At 36.0% G+C, this 22,114-nt stretch overlaps 2 protein-coding genes across 9 annotated transcripts in view; both read right to left on the bottom strand.

Annotated features, from left to right (window-relative positions):
* Positions 1–1,721: 1,721 nt before the first annotated feature.
* LOC127454731 (keratinocyte-associated protein 3-like) lies at positions 1,722–8,518 on the bottom strand. Its single transcript, XM_051722103.1, has 6 exons — positions 8,426–8,518; positions 7,600–7,784; positions 7,149–7,208; positions 6,818–7,015; positions 5,054–5,188; positions 1,722–2,675 (listed from the first exon to the last, which is right to left on the bottom strand). Exons 1-6 carry the CDS (start codon positions 8,436–8,438, stop codon positions 2,595–2,597), a joined length of 672 nt encoding a protein of 223 aa, XP_051578063.1. The 5' UTR covers positions 8,439–8,518; the 3' UTR covers positions 1,722–2,594.
* Positions 8,519–11,484: 2,966 nt separating this feature from the next.
* The window catches only part of LOC127454727 (C-terminal-binding protein 2-like), a 74,686-nt gene continuing 64,056 nt past the window's right edge, over positions 11,485–22,114 (bottom strand). For 5 of the 8 annotated variants that reach the window (XM_051722094.1, XM_051722093.1, XM_051722095.1 and 2 more), the window contains 6 exons: positions 21,512–21,718; positions 19,991–20,205; positions 19,767–19,897; positions 19,533–19,660; positions 17,969–18,083; positions 11,485–14,120 (listed from right to left, as the gene is read on the bottom strand). In XM_051722094.1, coding sequence (XP_051578054.1) covers positions 13,940–14,120; positions 17,969–18,083; positions 19,533–19,660; positions 19,767–19,897; positions 19,991–20,205; positions 21,512–21,718 — 977 coding nt within the window. In that variant the 3' untranslated portion in view covers positions 11,485–13,939. Of the gene's footprint in view, positions 14,121–17,090; positions 17,165–17,968; positions 18,084–19,532; positions 19,661–19,766; positions 19,898–19,990; positions 20,206–21,511; positions 21,719–22,114 lie in introns of all 8 variants that reach the window. The other 3 variants (XM_051722099.1, XM_051722091.1, XM_051722098.1) reach the window with 2 other exon arrangements.

Below are 22,114 nucleotides of genomic sequence, written 5' to 3'. Positions count from 1 at the left end.
CCCTGCCTAGTGGGTGGTGATAGGCACAAAGAATGTGAATCACCAAAAACAAAAGAAGAAGAATGTGATTGTGAAAGTGAAAGTGGATATTTAATGTAAAAAGAAGGACTTAAGTATTGACCTGTTACTCACCCACACCTGCATATCACTTCTGAAGACATGGATTAAACTACTGGAGTCGTATGGATTACTTATATACTTTCTTTATGTACTTTTTTGAGCTTCAAAGGTCTGGCCACCATTCACTTGCATTGAAAGGGCAAACAGAACTGAGATATTCTTCTAAAAAATCTTCATTTGTGTTCAGTAGAAGACAGAAAGTCATACACATCTGAAATGGCATGAGGTTGAGTAAATTTTCATTTTTGGGTGAACTATTGCTTTAAAGAACTGAGCTTTTGTCCATATCTTGATAAAATGATTATGCATAAGCAATAACCATATAGCTATGAGTTTGATAATCTAGGCTGTGGATATCTAAGGTTTTATCATTGCCGGATGCATTGAGTGAACAGCAGATGTAGTGTCCAGCAATCCAACAGGTGCAGTGAAGTAAATCAGGTCATCTGTACAATAACACTGAGAACAGCATGTGCATACTGGGGCCTCAAGCAAACACACCATGACCTTACATATTAAACAGGGTCAGTGTAGGAAACAATGGCACTCCACATATACTGTAGGGGACAAAATAGGCTTGAAACTCATAAAACTCTTGTAAACTCATATAACAAAAGGTCAGTGAAAAGAGGTGATTAACCTACAGAAAATGTTATTCGCCCAGATCAGGAGGTCAAACTACCTCTAATTTCTATTTACTTTATATGAGTTTGCCCTTTTGGCATCAACATTTTGGTCATGTCTAAATACATTTTAAAACTCTGGTTTGACCGATTTTGTTACATCTAGCAATAAACATTAAAAGGAATATTCCTAAATATATCTAAATATCATTTAGACTTTTCCTAAAAGTCACAGTGAGACACTTACAATGGAAGTGAATGGGGCCAATCCGTGAATGTTAAAATACTCACCGTGTCAGCCACAATGTGTGTTAACATGATTTAAGTGCGATAAAATCGTTGCCATGGCGATGTAATGGCACAAACCCCATAATCCCGCATAAATGATTATTTAAATTTCACAGCTCAAATAATACACACATTTTAACAGAAAAGCAAGTGCTTTTATAAATAGTAAGCTTCATATTTCTGCCTTTAAACCCTCCAAATATTGGCCCCATTCATTTCTACTGTAACCTCAATTTTGGTCAAATATTAATTTTTTGTGGTATTCAACATTATGCCACAAATGCTGTCGACTGATCTTAACTTGTTAAACAATGTCCCACAACAGAGTGTGCTTCCAGGGTGGAGTATAAATTTAAGGTGCTCTATAGACAAGGGTTCATAATAGTCCAAAAAACAAAAAGCTGGATAACCATGGTGGCACTCTTATGAATTAAAAAGCCTTTATTATCACATGGCCTAATACAAAAGGTAAATCAGGCTGTTTTACCTTTTGTATTAAGCCATGTGACAATAAACGCTTTTTAATTCATAAGAGTGCCATGGTTAACCTGGAATTCTCCTTTAAGAAAATAAAATTAGATCAGATTGTTGTATTAAAAAGTATTTATTCAAATTAATTGCACATTGAGAACAATAACACAATCATAAAAATAGTATTAAAAAAGTAATACATTGAAATGTAGACAGGAAAGAGTCACTATTCAGCATTGAAAGAATGAAACAAAATTACAGCTCTCTTCAAACAAACACACAGAACACTGAAATGAAATATAATGTGAAATGCAATGTGTCTTATAGAGAGAAATCCCGCATTGTTTTGACAGTATAAGTCACATCTCTCTGTCAATATTTATTTAAATCCTTTCATCACACTGGATTATTTCTGAGTGTGAGATTTACTCGGCATCATTCATTCCAACCCAGATTAACTTCTCACTCGTCGCGCTCTGGCCTGCATACTGACACACTGGAATTTTGATGGCTACAACTAACTAAAGAGAATTTACTTCAGGATACATTAGGTAGTTCAAACAGTGCAAGCATTCCATACAACAACAACAACAACATTAAATTTAGTGTTGTTTACATTTATAGTAGCATACTATATTCAAAAAAGGATTTGAATGGTTGCTTTTGAAAAAGACATCAACATATTTTTAAAATTACACACAAGTTGTGTGTGCCAGTGGTTTAAAGTTATGATGTAAACAAGAGTTGCAAACACGTCAGCATATAGGAAAGACCACAATCAGTATAGACTATGATGTTTTTTTGGTTGTTGTTCCAATGATTAGTGATGCAAGTTCAAATATGCAAACTTAAAATATATCAATACAAATACTGCCTGATTAAGTGTATTAACATTAATGTGCTGGAGTGCTTCATATCATCTACAAAGACTACAACTAATATCACCATCAGTTAATACAACAAGTTTAGAATGATACACATTATTGAAAACTGTAATCTGTATGATTACTTTGAATAAACTTGAATGCAATAGTGTTCAAAAAGCCATGTAAAAGTTCCACCTTATTTTCAAATATAAAATAAATATCAATTCTAAACGCTGGCAGAATGGTGTCTAATGAGATGTTGGCCTTGAGTTGTGTTTCCTGTTGATGCCAGAGCCTCCTCTTCCAGCTGTTATGAAACAAAATGGCAATATTAAAATGACGTCATTTGTATAGCCAAAAGTAATTTGACTTAACGCTGGCTTAAAGTCAAAACTGGACAAAATTCTCATCCATATCAGTTGAAAAAAAATGCAACAGTTTAAAAGGTTATTTTGAAGTTTTTTGGGCCTTATATGGTGGCAAGTTCCATCGCTACAAACATAGTGCATCGATTTGGTGTTTCCCGTAACCATAGTTCCACCGGACATTCGCAAATACCAATGTAAAGTTGTGTGGTTTGAACTACAGCTCTCCACCTGTGGTTAGAAGCATAGTTTCTTGTTAGTTTGCGGTGTCTGCATCATTTGACTTTGCTGATACTTCTTTATCTTTCTTTCCGAATTATGCGTCAGTGTAAACGTACAAGAGGTGTTCTTATAGGTTTTCGAAGAGTGCGCATGTGTGCTCATTTGCCCGGTGTATTACTTAAGAGGGAAACCACCACTGTTAAATACACAGTGCATGTAACGTGAACGGCAATACTGTGTCTTAAGCAGCTTTCTTGCAATAAATGGCTCTCTGGTGTCTATATTAGAGGTCAAACGATAGTGGATTTTGCCGATACTGATAACTAAGGTGGTGGAAAAGGCCAATAACCAAATAATCAGCAAATAGTTTTAAAAATCGATTTATAGAATGTTAAGGAAAAAAAAATCTTAATCTTTCCTTACTATGACAGGCACAGACATAGTTAATGAACAAAATCCCAGATGCAGTTTATTGTGCAACCAAAATACCAATAATAACCAGAAAAAAATGTTGTGCATAACTATAAACAAGCCCAGAATACACACTTCCTTATTTCAGGACTCTAATTTTGAAATGACAGAGACTTAGCTCCATTACAATGCTCTATATTTACCACATTAATTTTTTTTTTAGCCTTTATGCACCAAATTAAGGATTCATATATAGATATATATAAACAGGGACATAGATTCCAGGGGGGAGGTAACCCCCAAAATAATCAACACATGCTAGTACAACACCCCCACCCATTTATACCATGATCAGTGGAAACATGTAAATGCTTATCGCTGCAACCCCCCCAATGTTCGAGCCAAATCTACACCCTTGTGTATATATATATATATATATATATATATATATATATATATATATATATATAAAACGATGACCCAAAACATTATGACCACTCACAGGTGAAGCGAATAACGTTGATTATCTCCTATCAAGACCACATGTCAAGGTCTGGGTAGATTAGAGGGTAAGCGAACAATCAGTTCTCATAGTCAACGTGTTGAATGCAGGAGAAATGGGCAAGAGTAAAGACCTGAGCGACTTTGACAAGGGCCAATTTGTTATGGCCAGTCGACTTGGTCAGAGAATCTCTGAAACAGCAAGGCTTGTGGGGTGCTCCCGGTCAGCAGTGGTGAGTACCTACCGACAGTGGTCTGAGGAGGGACAAACCACTTACCGGCGACAGGGTGTTGGGAGCCCAAGACTCTTCGATGCACGAGGGCAATGAAGGCTATCCTGTCTGGTCCAAACCGACAGAAGGTCTACTGATTTAATAATGATTACGGGAGGAATGTGTCACAACACACAGTGCATCGCTTCCTAATGCCCACAGAGTGGTCAGAGTGCCCATGACGACCCCTGTCCACCATCAAAAGTGGCTTCATTTCTAGAGGCCATTGTAATATAGTACAACCAAGTTGTTCTAACTCAGTGGTTCTCAAACCGGTCCTGGAGGCCTGAGAACCCCCCCCGCCATTTTGCATGTCGCCCATTTCTGACACACCCAATTTAAGTCTTGGAGTCTCTATTAATGAGCTGATGAGTTGAATCAGGTGTGTTTGCTTGAGGAGAAATCCAAAATTTTTACTGTTGAGGGGCCTCCAGGACAGGTTTGAGAATTACTGTAAAAATCATTCAGCGCCCACCACAGAGGAACACAGAGGAATAAAAAAAACTATTGGCAACCATTCCAAAAAGCAACTATCGGCACAGATGTATCAGTAAAACTGATATAGCTGTCTACCTCTAGTCTATATAAATGAGCTATAAGAATTTGATATCAATTCATTCTCCGCAGAAGGGTGGTTGCTGCTAGGCAGTTACTGTGGTGTTTTAGGTGATTTGCAAGGAGTTAATAGACAGTTTCTAAGGTGTTCTGTGTAGTTGCTAGGCATTACTAGGCAGTTGATAAGGTGTTCTGGGTGGTTGCTAGGCGGTTACTAGACAGTCAGAAAAATCTAGTTTGACTCCCCATTTAGAGAGCTTTGAGCTCAGAATTATTTCCATAACCTGTTAGTTTCCACAGGAAAATCCTGGGGTATATGATTCAATAGGATCCTTTGCATGAATATTTTAGCATTTTACCTGCTCTCTGATGTAAGTATGTGCACAGGGTCCGATTCCTCTTAAAGTGAGACCCACAATAAAACACCACACAGACAGTGTGGCCTCTACGGCAGTAAACCCAGCACAGAAGAACCATAGCTCCAGAGTTGTGTCCTGAAGACAAAAAAAGGCAGTTTTCATTTCACTGTACATTTTAAGTGCCAGTTCAAAAACATATCATAAACACTCATCATATCATCAACGACTAAACAGTGGCAATAAAAAGTATGTGAACCTTTTGGAATTAGCTGGTTTTCTGCTTTTATTGGTCATAAAATGTGATCTCATCTTTATCAGTCACAAGTATAGACAAACACGATGTGCTTAAACTAACATAATTATACATTATAATCTTTATTGAACACATACCATTAAACATTCATAGTGCAGTGGAAAAGTAAGTGAACCCTTGGATTTAATAACTGGTCAATCCTCCAGGGCAGCAATAACCTCAACCAAGCCTTTCCGGTAGCTGCAGATTAGACCTGCACAATGTTCAGAAGGAATTTTGGACCATTCTTCCTTACAGAACTGCTTCAGCTCAGCCATATTCATCTCTTGAGGTCATTCCACATCATCTCTATTGGTTTAAGGTCTAGTCTCTGACTGGGCCACTCCAAAAGGTGGATTTTCTTTTTTTGAAGCCATTCTCTAGTGGATGTACTTTGAGGTCATTGTCCTGCTGCATCACCCAACTTCCAACGAGCTTCAGCTGGTGCACAGCCACCCTGATATTATCCTGTAGGATATCTTGATAAACTTGGGAATTAATTTTTCATGTTGGTATGCGATGCCCTTTTTTATGCCATATGGTGTGCTGTGTATCCTTCCCAAACAATTCATCCTTAGTTTCAACAGTCCACAAAAAATTTTAGTAGTAGAGTTGTGGAGTGTCAAGCTGGTCTTTGGCAAACTTCAGGTGCATGGCAATATTTTTGTTGGAAAGCAATGGCTTTGTGGTGCCCTGCCATGAACAACATGTCTGTTTATTGTTTTCCATATAGTAGACTCATGAGCAGAGATGTTAACCAGTTCCAATGATTCCTTCAAGTCTTTATCTGTCACTCTTTAGCGGTATCTGTCTTTTACCTCACTGAGCATTCTGTGGTGTGCCATTTTAGTCATCTTGGCTGGACGGCCACTTCTAGGGAGAATAGCCACAGTACTAAATCGTCTCCATTTATAGGCAATTTGTCTAACAGTGGACAGATGAATATCTAAGATCTTCGAGATAACTTTGTAACCCTTTCCAGCTTTATGAAAAGCACCAATTCTTGATCGTAGGTCTTCTGAGATCTCTTTGTGAGAGGCATGGTCCACGTCATCAGATGCTTCTTGTGAATAGCAAACTCAAATGTTTGATTGCTTTTTATAAGTCAAAGTAGCTCTAACCCACACTTTCGTTTCATTAAATGGATGCCAGGTTTGCCAACTCCTGACTTTAATTAGCTTTTGTTGACGTTATTAGCCTAGGGGTTCACATACTTTTTCCAACCTACACTGTGAATGTTTGAATGATGTATTCAAAAGCAATACAATATTTTGTGTAATTAGTTAAAACAGATTGTGTTTGTTCATTATTTTAACTTGGATGAAGATCAAACCAGATTTTAAGACAAATTTATACATAAATCCAGGTAATTCCAAAGGGTTCACATACATTTTCTTGCCACTGCAAGCATCTAGAAGTACAATTTCCACAACAGTACTTTGGCTGTGATGTATTGCAGGAGAAATACTCACATAGATGCGGGTGGCATCGAAAGGGCAGTCGACGATGATCGGAGAACGTGCATTCACGCGCATGTTAGTGGAATTGCATCCTTTCATGAGGATGGACCCGTCGTCTGAAATGGTGAGGCTGATTGCCAAAAGCAGCCCCACAAAACATGCTGCCGAGAGCAGGGCATTCAGGCATGAGCTCACCAACAGACCAATGTGCTACAGGAAACAGAAGAACAGTGCTGTATTAAACACTACAGGAAAACAATACTGTATTTACTGTACTCTTGAATCAGTTTAAGATAAGGCCTGAGTTATGATACTCAATCATAATACAGAAACAGTTACTTACTAGCTTCAAGTTGGTAATATTCCTGGACACCAGTATGGCGACAATTCCACTTGCGATGCTCTAAGAAAGAGATGTTTAATTTGGGGAGAATCACCCTTTTAATTCATTTATAAGCTATCATTTATTTCCTTAAAGTGATAGTTCACACAAAAATGTCAATTCTGTCCTCTTTTCCTCAACTGATGTTGTTCCAAACCTGCAAAAAAAGAGATGTTAGGCAGAATGTTGTACTCAGTCATCATTCACTTCCATCTTTTTTTCCATACAATGAAAGTGGTGACTGAGACTGCACATTCTACCCAACATCTCTTTTTGGTACCACATAAAGAAAGTCATATGGGTTTGGAATGACATGAGAGTGAGTAAATAATGACAGAACTTTCATTTATGGGAGAACTATCCCTTTAACTTAATGAAATGGTACACAATAAAATTAAGTGCAATCACTCACCAGTAGTCCTGAGGTAACAGAGATGATGTTTGATATAGTATACTCAGTTGTAATCTCATTGCTGGGTTTGGAAATGTGTCGTAACACATTGCCATGAACAATAGCACTCAGGATGAAATTAACATGACCAACTACAATGAGGGTAAATCCTTTCTTCATCAGCCTCCCAGGACCCTTCTGTTTGTCTGGAATAAGGGAGATAAATGCCACATATCGATATATAAACTATAAGCAACTTTCATATATAATATATAGCCTACAGTGGTCCTAAAAAGTATTTGGATACTAAAGACACTCTTAAATTTTTTTTTTTTTTTTACTGCTATTGCATTAAATAACAAAATATCAAGCCAAGTGGCATCATGGTGTAGTTCACCACATTAACTACTATGGATCTGTTCCACTCTGGCTTGACAACCAGAAAGTGTCACTATGCTTGAACATATATACACCTATATTGTTTAGTCATTTAAAATCTAGCAAACTTATTTTTCTGAAATGTTTTGCTTGAAAAATGTCTTTCTTTATGTGATATTGCGTTAACTAATGCAATGATATTCATACATTTTTGGTTTAGTTTACTATACTATAAATAAGCATGATGCATTTTTTCTGGTTTGAAAGCTCAGCACTGACTTGCCTTCAAAACATAATTTTCTGTGCAAAATATTGTTCCTACATGTCTACACAGTTCCTTAACTACTTTTAATACTGTATAGCTGTGCAGTGTCTGGACTGAAATATATGTAAATATAACACACAACTATAAATGAACGGTAATTCTCATACCTACAATAAAAAGAGGAAATGATATTTAAATTCTTACCGAAGCCGCACATATTTGTAACCGTGATCACAGCTTTGAAGGAAACTTGTATATCAAACGCACTACACTGCCTTCATGCTCGATGACGTCACGCAGGGCTCACCTGTGCAGCGGAAGTGGGAGGGGCTAGCAAACAAAATTCATTCAATGTAAATGCAGAGGTGCTGCAATCTCGCATTTTTAATTTAAGTGTGAAAAATAAAAACAGAAACAATGTGATTGAACAAATGCAATACAATGCACAAGTTTATAAAACTATGTGAAGAAAAAAAAAGAAAAAAGGTTACAATATTTATCTGTATTATATTATATTAAGCCTATATTGTTTAACAGACTGTTTCTCATTGCATTGTGTAGTAGTCTTTGTATTGCTTGCGAAAAATTGGACTTTTTGCACCATTTAAAGTTAAATCTATACCATTGTGTGTGTATGTAAATATATATATATATATATATATATATATATATATATATATATATATATATATATATATATATATATATACGTCAATGACGTAACGCTCATTTTTTGTCTGCGTCTAATTAATTGTCATGTGGTGCAACCCGGATACAGTAAAAAAAAATACAGTCTCATTAAAAGCTGAAATTGTTGAAAAAAGAAATGTTGGCATGAGTTGTGCTGAATAAACTTATTTCTTAAAAAAAAAAAAAAATAAGCAGTGAAATTATTTTATTTTGAAATATGATTTATATTTGGAAAAACTTTTTTTCCACCAATTCAAAGTCATTTGGGGCAACCAACATGTAGGTAGGAATTTTGTTGTCATGTGACAAAAATCATAAAACAGAAGATCTCTTTAGACCCACAGGACTGTTTGTGATGATTTAAAAACAAATAATTATTTTGTCATATCTTTAAATATCAATATTTTGACATTTTAATGAAAAGGCACATTTGGTTCAGGTCATTTGGTGTAACCATGAAAAAACTTCTTGATATTCTTGACTTGAAAATTCATGATATTTGTAAAAAAAAGTAAAAAAATAAAATAAAAAAAAAATTACATTTTTAGTCGTTATATATATATATATATATATATATATATTTTTTTTTTTTTCCTTACAAGATGCTATAAATGTTTTCAAACAATTTATAAAAACAACATTACCACTTCGGACAACCTGATTTGTCAATGACCCATATATATATATATATATATATATATATATATATAGTACAGAGTGGTTATCTGAGTTACCATAAACTATGTCAGTTCGAACCAGTCTGGCCATTCTCTGTTGACCTCTCTCATCAACAAGACATTTCCGTCCACAGAACTGCCGCTCACTGGAAATTTTTTTGTTGTTGTTTTGATGATTGTTGGTGTCAGACGGGCTGATTTGTGTATTTCTGTAACTGCTGATCTCCTGGGATTTTCACACACAACGGTCTCTAGAATTTACTCTGAATGGTGCCAAAAACATAAAACATCCAGTGAGCAGCAGTTCTGTGGATGGAAATGCCTTGTTGATGAGAGAGGTCAACAAAGAATGACCAGACTGTTTTGAACTGACAAAATCTACAGTAACTCAGATAACCGCTCTGTACAATTTTGGTGAGAAGAATATAATCTCAGAATGATATTGTGATGTTATGATGTTTTGGCTGCACGACGGGGACCTACAAGATATTAGGTAGGTTTTAATGTTGTGACTGATACAGTATACATATATATAAAAACACAGTATACAAATTATATATATATATATATATATATATACATACATACACACACACACAATATATCTATTATGTATTCTTTGTAATATTCACATTATTTTTTTGAGTTTGCAGAAAAACTTAATAAACTAAAAGTTTCATAAGTCCAATTACACAAATGTAATGTGATATTTTTTGTGAATTCTATTCTCCAAATTAAAATTTCAGTATCATCATATTTTTTGTAATAGCTGTTGGCTGTTTGGTAAACAAGTGAAAACAATGTTTTCATGAAACTTTCACAACTGGTTTGATTGCAGGTTCCTTTGTGACAACTTACTCCATATGTGGTGACAACATGCCCCAGTATATATACACTGGTTATGCACCTCCTAATGCCCTGCACTGTATTATTCCCTAATGCAAGAATATATATTTAATTTCATGATGTCAGCTATAAGGTTTAAACACTGTGTGGCATCTGTCTGTCCATGCTAACTATTCAAACAATGGCAGAGGTCTTGGGCAGTGCTAATCTACTGACACACGTAAACGATGCCAGTGTCCAAAGTCCTATCTGTTTAAATGGCACACCCTCAATGTTCGAGCAGATATTACAGTAAAAAGCATGTAAGGATACAGCCAAAATATATCAGCAAATCAAGACAGTTAGAGATAAATGATAACTCAATATTGGAAAATTGCTTACTAGGCAAACTTTTTACAACATATGAAAACAAAAGGGGTTCAATTACCAATTTTTATGGCTTTGTTTTAAATTAAGTCAAAAGTAGATCAAACAACATTTACTTAGAAATATGTTACTAAATTATACTTTGCTATATTATAATTTATCATATTATAATGGAGCATGTTCAGCCAGTTAAAATAACTACATTTTAAAGCTGTAGCAATGAACAGTGTGTTCTAGATAGAAACAGTGGATATTAAACCATAGTTTGAGGTTATAGAATATACGCTGACCACAAACAAATGTCTGAATGCCACTGCAACAGATAACAAAATATCAAACCAAGTGGCATTCATTTTAAAGATAGCACAAGCTGTCAAGTCATTGCAAGAATGGCTCATGAAAAAAGGTCTAGCATCGTCAAAATATGTAATGACAGAAAATCTAATATAAAAGATGCCTTTGTTATTTTAAGAAAGACCTGGTCACTTTTTTAAAGTTTAGCCCACTAAGTATGTCTGTACCAAAAATAAGCTTACAAACATTAGCAAACTAGGTACATACTATACAAACTCTTGGCCACAGCGACATCTTGTGGCCTCCAGAAACATCACTTGCAGATGTTGAAAAGTCATAAATGTGTGTAAAATGCATTTAAATGAAAACAAAAACACATCCACAGTATAGTAAATCAGAATGGTATTTTTTTATTTATTTGAACTGTACTGTATGCTAAATGTTCACCTCGGTACAATAAACAAATACAAATACTCACACTAAAAACCAAACCTACAGTTCTGGAACCAACCTGACTGGAGTTCGCCAAGGACCTCAGAATACTGTATATAAACAACACAATGAGCTCCTAACAGTGCGTTCCACATAAAGAACCCAAAAATAGGGGAACAGGGAGAAGAACAGGAGAATATGGTTACAAAAACATTAAACAAGACAATACAAATCTAATATAACTGCCATACATTCAACACCAAATAAACCCACGGGATGTCAGATCTATAAAAATACCTCAGGAGTGGATAGGCTGATGGAGAGGAGTGAATATATAGACTGGGTCGTCACTGTTTGGTTCTAGACTCAAGTGGAGTAACCTGTGAATGTTCTTCCTGAGACGGGCGGTTTTCACTCCAGTCCCTTTTCTGCATGAGCTGCCATCTATCTTTGAGCTTTACAGCACTCATTTCAACATATACAAAATCAAAATAATGTTCCACGCGGAAAATTGGTGATGGTTATTCAAATCCAAATCCTGTTTTTTGTTTTGTTTTTTTAAACTGACAGAGAATTGTTCGTAATTTAAATGCCGACAACCCATTTTGACACAGTTGTTTACAAAAGAAAAGTTATTTCTATATCAGTAAAATAGTGTGCTCTTGTGACTTACATAGGAGTGATTTTCCGAGCTGGTGGTTGTTCAATTTGTGCAATTCTGTAAACAAGAGGTCTGCTAGTCAGAACGTTGGAAAAAAGAGCTAAGGGATGAATCTCACGAAAACACGTTTCACCACAAAATCAAAAGACAAAAATGTAGAAATGTGATTTTTCAAAAACATAATCAAGATTTTTTCATGGTAAAATTATTATTGTCATGACAACTAAGTACATTTCTCTCCCAAATTCTCATTACCGTAATGCATCCAGATGCTTTATGGGTTTTATTTGTAATTATTTTACTGAATTGTGATTCCCGTTACTGTAATTAATTTTTTTATATTTTTTTTAATTTAAAATCACCAAAAATAAGCAGTACAACAAATACTACTATGATGTACACTTTACACTTTAAATAATGTATTTTTTGCATTTTGGTAATGACAATTGTGTGTGTGTTTGGTGTTTTATTGACATGAAAATAATACAAAAAAATCTTAATGGTCATAAAATTAGGCTTGTGTGAAATATGATTTCTTCTTTCTTTCTTTTGATTTTAAAGTGAAATTTGACAGGTTCTTTAAAGAGTTTCACCCTAATAATTACACTATCATCTTCAATGGGTAAATCTCGTAAAAACATATCCACGTCACATTTCAGTCCAAAAAAATAAAATAAATTAATTAAGAATATTATATTTTACACAATGAAAATTATCCCCCCTTTTTTAACGTTTTTTCATTGTAACATAATATTTTTAATGACCATCAAGAACATTTTCCTCCCAAATTCTCATTGCTTTTGAGTTATTATTACTCTGAATGGTGATTATCGTTACTGTAATAAATTATAATTTTTTATTTAAATCAACATAAATTAAAAGCAGTACAACAAATACTACTATGATGCATAAATACTTTTCAATTTAAATAATGTATTTTTTATTTACGGTAATCAGAATTTTGTGTGTTTGTGGTTTATCTTCATGAAAATAATTGCAATGCAAAAAAACATAACGGTCCTAAAATTAGGCTTATGTATCTTATGATTTTGGGGTGAAATATGACCCGGACATGTTCGTGACAGGTTTTGTATGATTCACCCTTATAATTACACTACCATCTTCATTTTTGCTGAAAACAGGCATTACCTCTCCGTTCTCTTAATAGCTGTATATATATTCATATATATTTTTTTTCCATTATCAAGCACTTTTAACACTGAAACAAAGGACAAGCACTAAATTTGTTGATGTAAAGAAAGAAACAATGTTGATAACGTATTAACATATAACTAACTAACTGCTAAGATGAAGTGAATTCTGTTATATGCCCATATAAGGCAAGAAGGAAGAAATGCATGACATGTAATGTCAACTTTCCGAGCTCTGTGATTGGTGCGTGGGAAAAGAGGAGTGGCCATCACATCTCGCCAGTCCTCCCAACAAGAAAGCACCATCCACCTGAATTAGAACAGGTAGAAATTATGTTCCCCCACCCCCAAATGAAAATAAAAACAAACAAAACAGAACCATCAAACATCCTGGGTTAAAAAAATAAAAGAACAATAGAACGGAAAAACACTTTAACTGATTTAGAAAACGAGACGTCCGTGAATCATGTCTCCGGCGCAGCTAGCGGTAGCTGATTGCTTGTTTACCCGTTCACTGTCTCTTAGTCTCTGATTTGCAGGTTAATTACTGAACGCTTCTGTCTATTGGTCAGTTTGTATTCTGCCCTTGCGGTCACCATGGTTACGATTTGGCGAGGTGTTCTCTATGGTCGTTGTGTTTGAGAAGCTGGGTGGGGGAAGGTGCGAGGCTGGGCTGGGTGCCCCGCAGCAGAGGATAGGCACTGGGCACCCCGCCAGGCATCATGCCTTCTATTGGACCACCCATGCCACCCGGAGACACACCCACCACACCAGGAGGAAACCTAGAGCCAAGACAAAAATCAAATGGTCACAAGGAGGTCATAATCTTTACATTCCACCCTTTACAACCCTTAGTTTAATGTTTTGTATGGGGTCAGAATATAGCAACAAAATATGATTCACTAACACATAACCAAATTTACACTGACAACATACAATTTACAAATGCAAATCAAGATTCATAAATAGAACGGGGCAGGAATTTTTTCCTTTCTGGTCGCAAAGTGTATCAAAATGGAAACAATATATTTTTTATTACTGAATCTAACAGAAGGTTGTTATGGTTCAAATTCATAAAAAAATTCAGGGCCGTAAAGACGCTGACTACCACCCCTTGAGTCGCGAGTTTGAATCCAGGGCGTGCTGAGTGACTCCAGCCAGGTCTCCTAAGCAGCCAAATTGGCCCAGTTGCTAGGGAGGGTAGAGTCACCTTGGGTTAACCCTCTCGTGGTCACTATAATGTGGTTTTTGCTCTCGGTGGGGCGCTTGGTGAGTTATACGTGGATGCCATGGAAAATAGCGTGAAGCCTCCACGCATGCCATGTCTCCACGGTAACGCGCTCAACGAGCCACGTGATAAGATGCGTGGACTGACGGTCTCAGATGCGGAGGCAACTGAGATTCGTCCTCTGCAACCCAGATTGAGGCGAGTCACTTGCCACCAAGAGGACTTAGAGCGCATTGGGAATTCGGCATTCCAAATTGGGGAGAAAAGGGGAGAAAAAAAAAATTGTTATATGGCCAATTGTTATAGGGCAAAATTTGTCAACTTATGCAAATACTTTTGAGACAGCAAGATGCTTTTTTGAGTAACAAATTAAGATAATACTTATTCAAAATAACCACTTCAGAAAAGTATCAGTCAATGTGAACCCACTTTGAATATTCTTCATAACAAATCTATTCCCCCTTTACAGAAAAACAAGTTTTTTTATGGGGGCCTTTTACCCCCTGCAACAAGGGGGATTTTAACCCCAAATACTTTCACTTACTGGACTGTTATTAAAAATCATTTGATTGAATCATCATGAACAAAATTGAAATTGACAAATAGGTATTTTTTCTCAAAATACAATTTCAGGGATTTTCATTAGCTACATCAATTTGTACAATTTTAAAAGTTATTAATTGTTAGATCAAATTATCTCAAAATCAACCTTTAGACATTCCATGTGATGACCTCATGGATCAGGAAAATTTTGCAGTGTATACTGACAAACAGGTGTTTAGGAAAGTACTGTGGTAGATTTTGTTGCCATTTAGTGTTTTGGGAGAAAATAAAATCAAAAGAGCCTTTCAGCCCGAGGGGCCTTTAGGCCTGATGTACCCTATGAAAGTGTTCACAAATTAAATGTTGAATCTGCATATTGTTTTGAGACTTTTCTGACAGGTTTTGACTCCACTGTCAAACATTGAAAAACTATGTTGTTTTTTTGAGAATATTCTGACCCCCTAATTTCAAATTTTGTTAATACAGCAAATGCACACACACTAAGAAAATATTTTAGCCTATTTTTAAGATTTATACATTTCAATTTCAACCAAATTCCATCAAATTGAAATGTATAATGTTTAACAAAATCTAATACAACTTAAAATATTTTGTTTATTTTTTTATTTTTATTTTATTTTATTAAAGATTATTCAAGTCAATTTTATGGAATTTTGTTATGAAATTGAAATGCATAAATCTTAAAATATTTTTTTTTTTGCGTGCACAAACACACAACACAGCAAAATACATTAAAAACAATTACGTATAATAAGAAAAAAATTTATATAACTTATGGAAAATATACAATGGTTGTTTTGCATTTTTAACCTCGCGTGACCCTGCGTACACATGTGGATGTTGTATTATGGCTTCGCTATACACAACGCATTATTTAAATTAATTAAAAATGACTGATCTCAGTTCAGGAGACTCTGTGCTGTTAGTAAAGGGTTCAACTTTCGATGAGTCATGTGACCAAACAATATGGGGCCAACCACAGCAGGGTTTGTCTATGGGAGAAATGCCAACAAAACTACATCTGGTCGAAACTTAATTCATTTTTTACATTTAAACCTGTTCAATAGATTAGAGTCTCTAGTTTCATCCGACAATGCCCTGCTGATAAACACAATGTACACTAATGTGTAGTTTAGCACATTTTTTCCTTTGAAATCCTAAATATTCACTGTGCATTATCACATTGAGAATCAATGGGTTCATCCAAAAGCTGAAAAATTAGAGGCTTTATATGGAGGATGAAAATAAGGTGCATTTCGAACTGTTCTGAGACCAGTGCAGACAGACAGCACACTGGAGGTTAAGGCTCTCTATGCAGCTAAGTGCATTCAATCCAAACTTCCTATCAAAAGTTCAGTTTCAGGCTGCAGATGATGTTTGGATCACTCAACATGTTTGGCAGACATGGGACAATGATAATCAGTACATAGATTCACAATTTATAATGTATCAATTTATTTTAATGTGGTTGGCAGTGATTGGACGATGCTGACCATTACTTTGAATCAGGATTAATTATGCTAATTTCTGATGATGATGTGTATGTCTGTAACGTCTTAATAACCAACACTCCTGGAATCATAATAAACTATTTGATTTGAAAAAATCTGACTTTCTTTATCTTGGTATTAATTACAATTTCACAAGTTAGTCCCGCTGTCCACATATGTTGCCATCAATCTTTAGGAAAACGATTTTTTTTGTGTTTTTTTTTAGGTGCTACTAGTTACAAATCAAAAAGGGAAATGGAAAAAGCACACAACAGTCATGCTCAGGTCTCAGGAGGTTAACATTTCTCAGAAGCACTTAAATGGAACAGTTGCATGTTCTGTTGCACATGAGAATGACAAATGTGAAGTGATCTAAAAGCATGAGGTGACAAAAAAGTGAGAGACTTGGTTTTCAGACATATCTGGACATTGTCTTTGTCTGGGGAATGCTGTATTCTCTGAGTATTTACCTGCCATTGTTTAGGTATACATTTTGTCGTGCAGGCCGCTGGGGGAAACGGCTGGTATCGGTTGGGCCACTCTGCTGAGCGAGAGAAGCAATCAGACTAAGCAACACAATCAGGGCCGGAGAGTGTGTTTACATGTGTGCATGTGTTCATATGTGTGGGTGGGAGAGTTAAAGGCATAGTACACCCAAAAGTGAAAATTCTGTGATTATTTATTCACCGTCATGATATTCCAAAGTTTATTTTCTATGTGGAACACAGATGCAAATAAGATTTCATAGCTTCGGCGGAGGTAAAGATTATCAGTGAATAACGACTGGAATATACTTTTTTCATGGCGTGTTTATGTGCTTTTTGGAGCTTGACAGCCATTCTTCAAACACTCTCCTTTTGTGTTCCACAGAAAAAAAATATAATTGCATGCCAGATTAGAATGACATGAAGGAGAGTAAACAATGACAGAATTTTCATTTTGTGGTGAACTATACTTTTTAATGTATAAAAATGAGATGTTAGTTCAGGGAAACATTCATAAGGGTTATACGGGTCTGGGGGGGAGGGGTCAAGTTAATTTATGTATGCCACAGGGGGAGATGGTGGTAACGATTGTGTCTAACCCAGCTGTCTATTTGCATATTACACTGAAGGGATAACACTCACTACACAGACATGGGCTAATGAAGCTCATTTGCACAGAGCTGTACTGGTTGACTGTTCACACAGTGGAATTAATGAATTTGTCTCAAAGCAAAAGGAAGGGGAGATATTGATGCTGGGGAAAAGTGAGTGATGATAAACTCAAGGATGAATGGATGGATTAAGGGTTAGTTGGTGACAAATGATTTGATAGTTCTGTGTGTGTTTAGAATGCCTTTTCTCACCTGTAGGCTCCGCCATTGAGTTCTGGATGTACCTGCTGCTCCATCACCCCCCACGGCGCCGTGTTAACAAAAAACTCTTTGTTGACGCAGTTTCTGAGACTGTCTGGAATGCGACCTGAAAACCAGAACAAAGTATGAGATACAAGGACTTGTGTGCAATAGCAAAACACCAGAGAGAGAGTGATAAAAAGCAAGTCTGGCATTCCCTGAAGGTAATACTAGTAAGGGCAGTAAAAGTAGAGTTGCAAAGTAGTAAATTCACAAGGAGTGATGTTCATTTTCAACATGCAAATATTGCAATGACATCACTGCTGGCACATTCTGAATGTCAATGGGAGATCTTCAAACTTGTCTAATTTTTTAAAGGTATAATATTTATAAAAAACTAAAATAGAACCACTGTAAGGTTGAAATTATCTTCAAATCAAAGTTTAAGTGGAGTCTGTAAACTGGTGTATACAGTGTTACTCTCATCAACGAAATGATGAAATTAAGTTAAACATGACAGGATTTTTGTGATTGGTTGTCATTTGGTGTGGACCAGGTTTGTGGATGAGAAATGTTGATCAAAATGTTCGTCGACAAAGGGTTTTTCGGTTTGTCAATGGAAAGGAAGACAAGACGAAAAAGACGCATCATAACGAGAATTAAACGATAGTAGCAATAGATCATCAGAAAATTGAAAATCTCTCATCATTTATTCACCCTCATGCCATCCAAGATGTGTATGGCTTTATTTCTTCTCCAGAACACAAACAAATATTTTTAAAGGAATATTTCAGCTCTGTAGATCCATTCAATGCAAGTGAATGGTGGCCAAAACTTTGAAGCTCCAAAAAGCACATAAAGGCAGCATAAAAGTAATCCATATGACTCCAGTGGTTTAATCCATGTCTTCTGAAGCGATCTATCAATTTTGTGAGAACAGACCAAAATATAACTCTGCACAAACGGGTTAATTACCTCATTCAAATGCATCCTATTTATAAATTAGATTAATCCCTATATCCAAAACATATATTTATTACAACTTATCTGCACAGACAATAAAGCGAGTGAACAGGTGAACTTGAAATAAGTGACGTACAATGCAATATTCAAAACTGGCTAAAACACAAAAAAATAATAATAGTCTCTAAAGCATGAATAATTCAAAATACAGTCACTTGAAAAGTGGCTTATACTTCAATATAATAATTTTTACGCTATAATTTTAGGAGATCAGGTTTTCACAACAAGTACAGCTGCATTTTATATGTTTGATCCATTTGTTTTTGAAACGTTTGAATATTTGATTAAAGTTTGGTCTGCCATAATGTGTCATTTTGCACATTATCATAAACTAAAATGTTATTTTCATTGACTAAAATTACACCCCATTTTAGTCAGAGCAAAACTGACTAAAATGAATTAATATGACATGATGAAATTTGACAAAAAAACTATGACTGAAACAAAAAAACTGTAAAAATGAACACCGGCTGAATGCAGTTTGAGCTGAATAGTAGAAAAGTGTGAAGAGAAGTAAAAAGAGGTAGGAAGGAAACCGAAAATAAGGTCATACCGGTAATGGCCCTTCGGATTTCAGTGGCGGCTGCCTCCCTCATCTCGAGTGACGCCTGTTCACTGTACCATGCTGTGTGTGGGGTGCAGATCAAATTGGGCGCGTCCTTCAGAGGACCCTGAGTAAAACTAGGAGAAAAACACAGTATAAGAGAGAGAGAGAGAGAGAGAGAGAGAGAGAGAGAGAGAGACTTAGGCTGCCTTCAAATTTGCATACTTCTACCACGCATGTTACCTAAAGGGTTCAGACTCATGAACGTCCAAGGCGGCACCCCGTATCCTCCCTTCTTTCAGAGCCTGAGCCAGGGCTTTCTCATCAACCAGACCCCCTCGGGCTGTGTTCACTAGAAACGCTCCCTGACGCATCTACAAAACAGATGTTCTGAGTGCAGTTTACACCATAGCCACTAGATGGCACTCAAGGTAACAGAATGACATAGAATTAAGCATATATTTCACCTGTTTGATGGTAAAGTCATTAATGAGGTGGTGATTGTGTTCGTTCAGGTTACAGTGGAGAGACACACAGTCACTCTGGTAAAGAAGGTCCTGTAAGGTATAAACTCTCTGGACGCCCAGCGATCGCTCTAAACCGTCTTGCAGGTAGGGGTCATAAAAGATCACGCTGAAGCCAAACGCTTTTGCTCTCACAGCCACTGCCTGACCCGATCGACCTATAACAAACATGAACATAAACATATATGACTTAAAACTGATCTCACAGTGTGATTAAAATGTAAAGTTTTTTTGTATATGCACATAGGAAAATGGGGTAACCCTTAATAATAACTTTGTTTACTAAGTCATAAAAGGAACAGTTTACCCAAAAATGAAAATACTTTCATCATTTACTTGCCTTCATGCCATCCAAGGTGTGTACATTTTTTGTTCTTCTGCAGACACAAATAAAGATTTTTCGTAGGATATCTCAGCTCTGTTGGTCCTTACAATGCAAGTGAATGGTGACCAAAACTTTGAAGCTCCAAAAAACACATAAAAGCAGTATAAAAGTAACCCATATGACTCCAGTGGTTTAATCCATGTCTTCAGAAGTGATATGATAGGTGTGGGTGAGAAACAGATCTATTTTTAAGTCCTATTTTTTACTATAAATCTCCACTTTCAAAAAGCCCTCCTAAGCACTCTTCTCTCCTAAGAGTTCGTTTTTGCCGATTCACATTCTTCATGCATATTGCCACCTACTGGGCCGGGAGGTAAAATGGACTAAAATATTGATCTGTTTCTCATGCACACCTGTCATATTGCTTCTGAAGACATGGATTAAACCACTGGATTTGTAATAGTTACTTTTATGCTGTTTTTATGTGCTTTTTTGAGCTTTAAAGTTTTGGACCCTGTTGACTTGCATTGTATGGATGTACGGAGCTATGCTTCTAAAAATCTTCATTTATGTTCTGCAGAAGAAAGTAAGTCTGAGATGGCATGAGGGTGAGTAAATGATGAGAGAATTTTCCTTTTTGGGTGAACTTACTTCAACAAGCATTATTATGCGTCACTCTGAAATACTTGATTTTGATTGGTCAATCACTGAATTCTACTAAAGAAAAAATATTTTTGTATAATGAACACTAAACTGTATATTTGGCTATTGTTCCAGGCCACTGATTTTTCTACATAGCTGCGCTAGTTTCATGTCTCTCTTTCTTCTCCCATTATAAGACAATTTCAACTCCAAAATCAATATTTCATGTCCATTTATTAATTTATTTGGTAAGTATTTATGGAATAAGTGGGATAATGCACAGTCAGCCGCTCATTATAGCAAAATAAACCTACAAGGCAGATACAAGACCATGATGAGGTTTCTTTTTTGACTGTGCATTATCTCTATTAAATAATGTATATTAACTAATGATCTGTTCAGCATTATATAATATAATAATGTTTGTTAACATCATTAATAATTCATAATAAAGTGTTCCCCAAAATGGAAATAAATGGAAACGGTCTCTCTCTCACCAAAGCCAATCAGCCCCAGTGTTTCTCCTCTGATGCGGGCGGCCCCTGACGCTACCTCTCTGATCTGCTCCACGCTCTGCACCCGTGTGCCCTCACGCATGGCCTGATACAGCCATGTGTTCCTCCTGTACAAGTTCAGGATGTGGCAAAGTGTCGAATCTGCCGTCTCCTCCACCGCAGCTGACGGAATATTACACACTGCAATACCTGCACAAACACACAAAACGCTCACTTTTTATCATTCCGAGGCTTAACTTTTCACTGGATTTGACAAAGTCAGCGAGGTTCATGACACTGAATCTTTGAAATGTGTTTAAGGATTTAGTTTGAAACTCTTCTTTAGCAGAGGTTTTGTATGTTGGTTTCTAACAAATAGTTCAAAATCCTCTTAGAATTATTTTTGTGAATTGTACACTCCAAAGTCAATTTTCACTATCATCATATTGTTCACTATAGATGTTGGGTAAACAAATGAACATAATCAGACCACACCAGCATACATTCAAGGGCAAGGGTCAACTATATTACATAAGCACATTTTTTATTGATTGGCTTAAGTGTTTTTTCTCATGATAATGGCCTGGTCATATTTAGGCCTATTTC

This window comes from Myxocyprinus asiaticus, chromosome 17 (genome assembly GCF_019703515.2).
Source record: "Myxocyprinus asiaticus isolate MX2 ecotype Aquarium Trade chromosome 17, UBuf_Myxa_2, whole genome shotgun sequence".
In the NCBI taxonomy this organism is placed as follows: Eukaryota; Metazoa; Chordata; class Actinopteri; order Cypriniformes; family Catostomidae; genus Myxocyprinus; species Myxocyprinus asiaticus.
The sequence above is the reverse complement of the archived record's forward strand: the minus strand, read 5'-3'. Positions and strand labels throughout refer to the sequence as shown.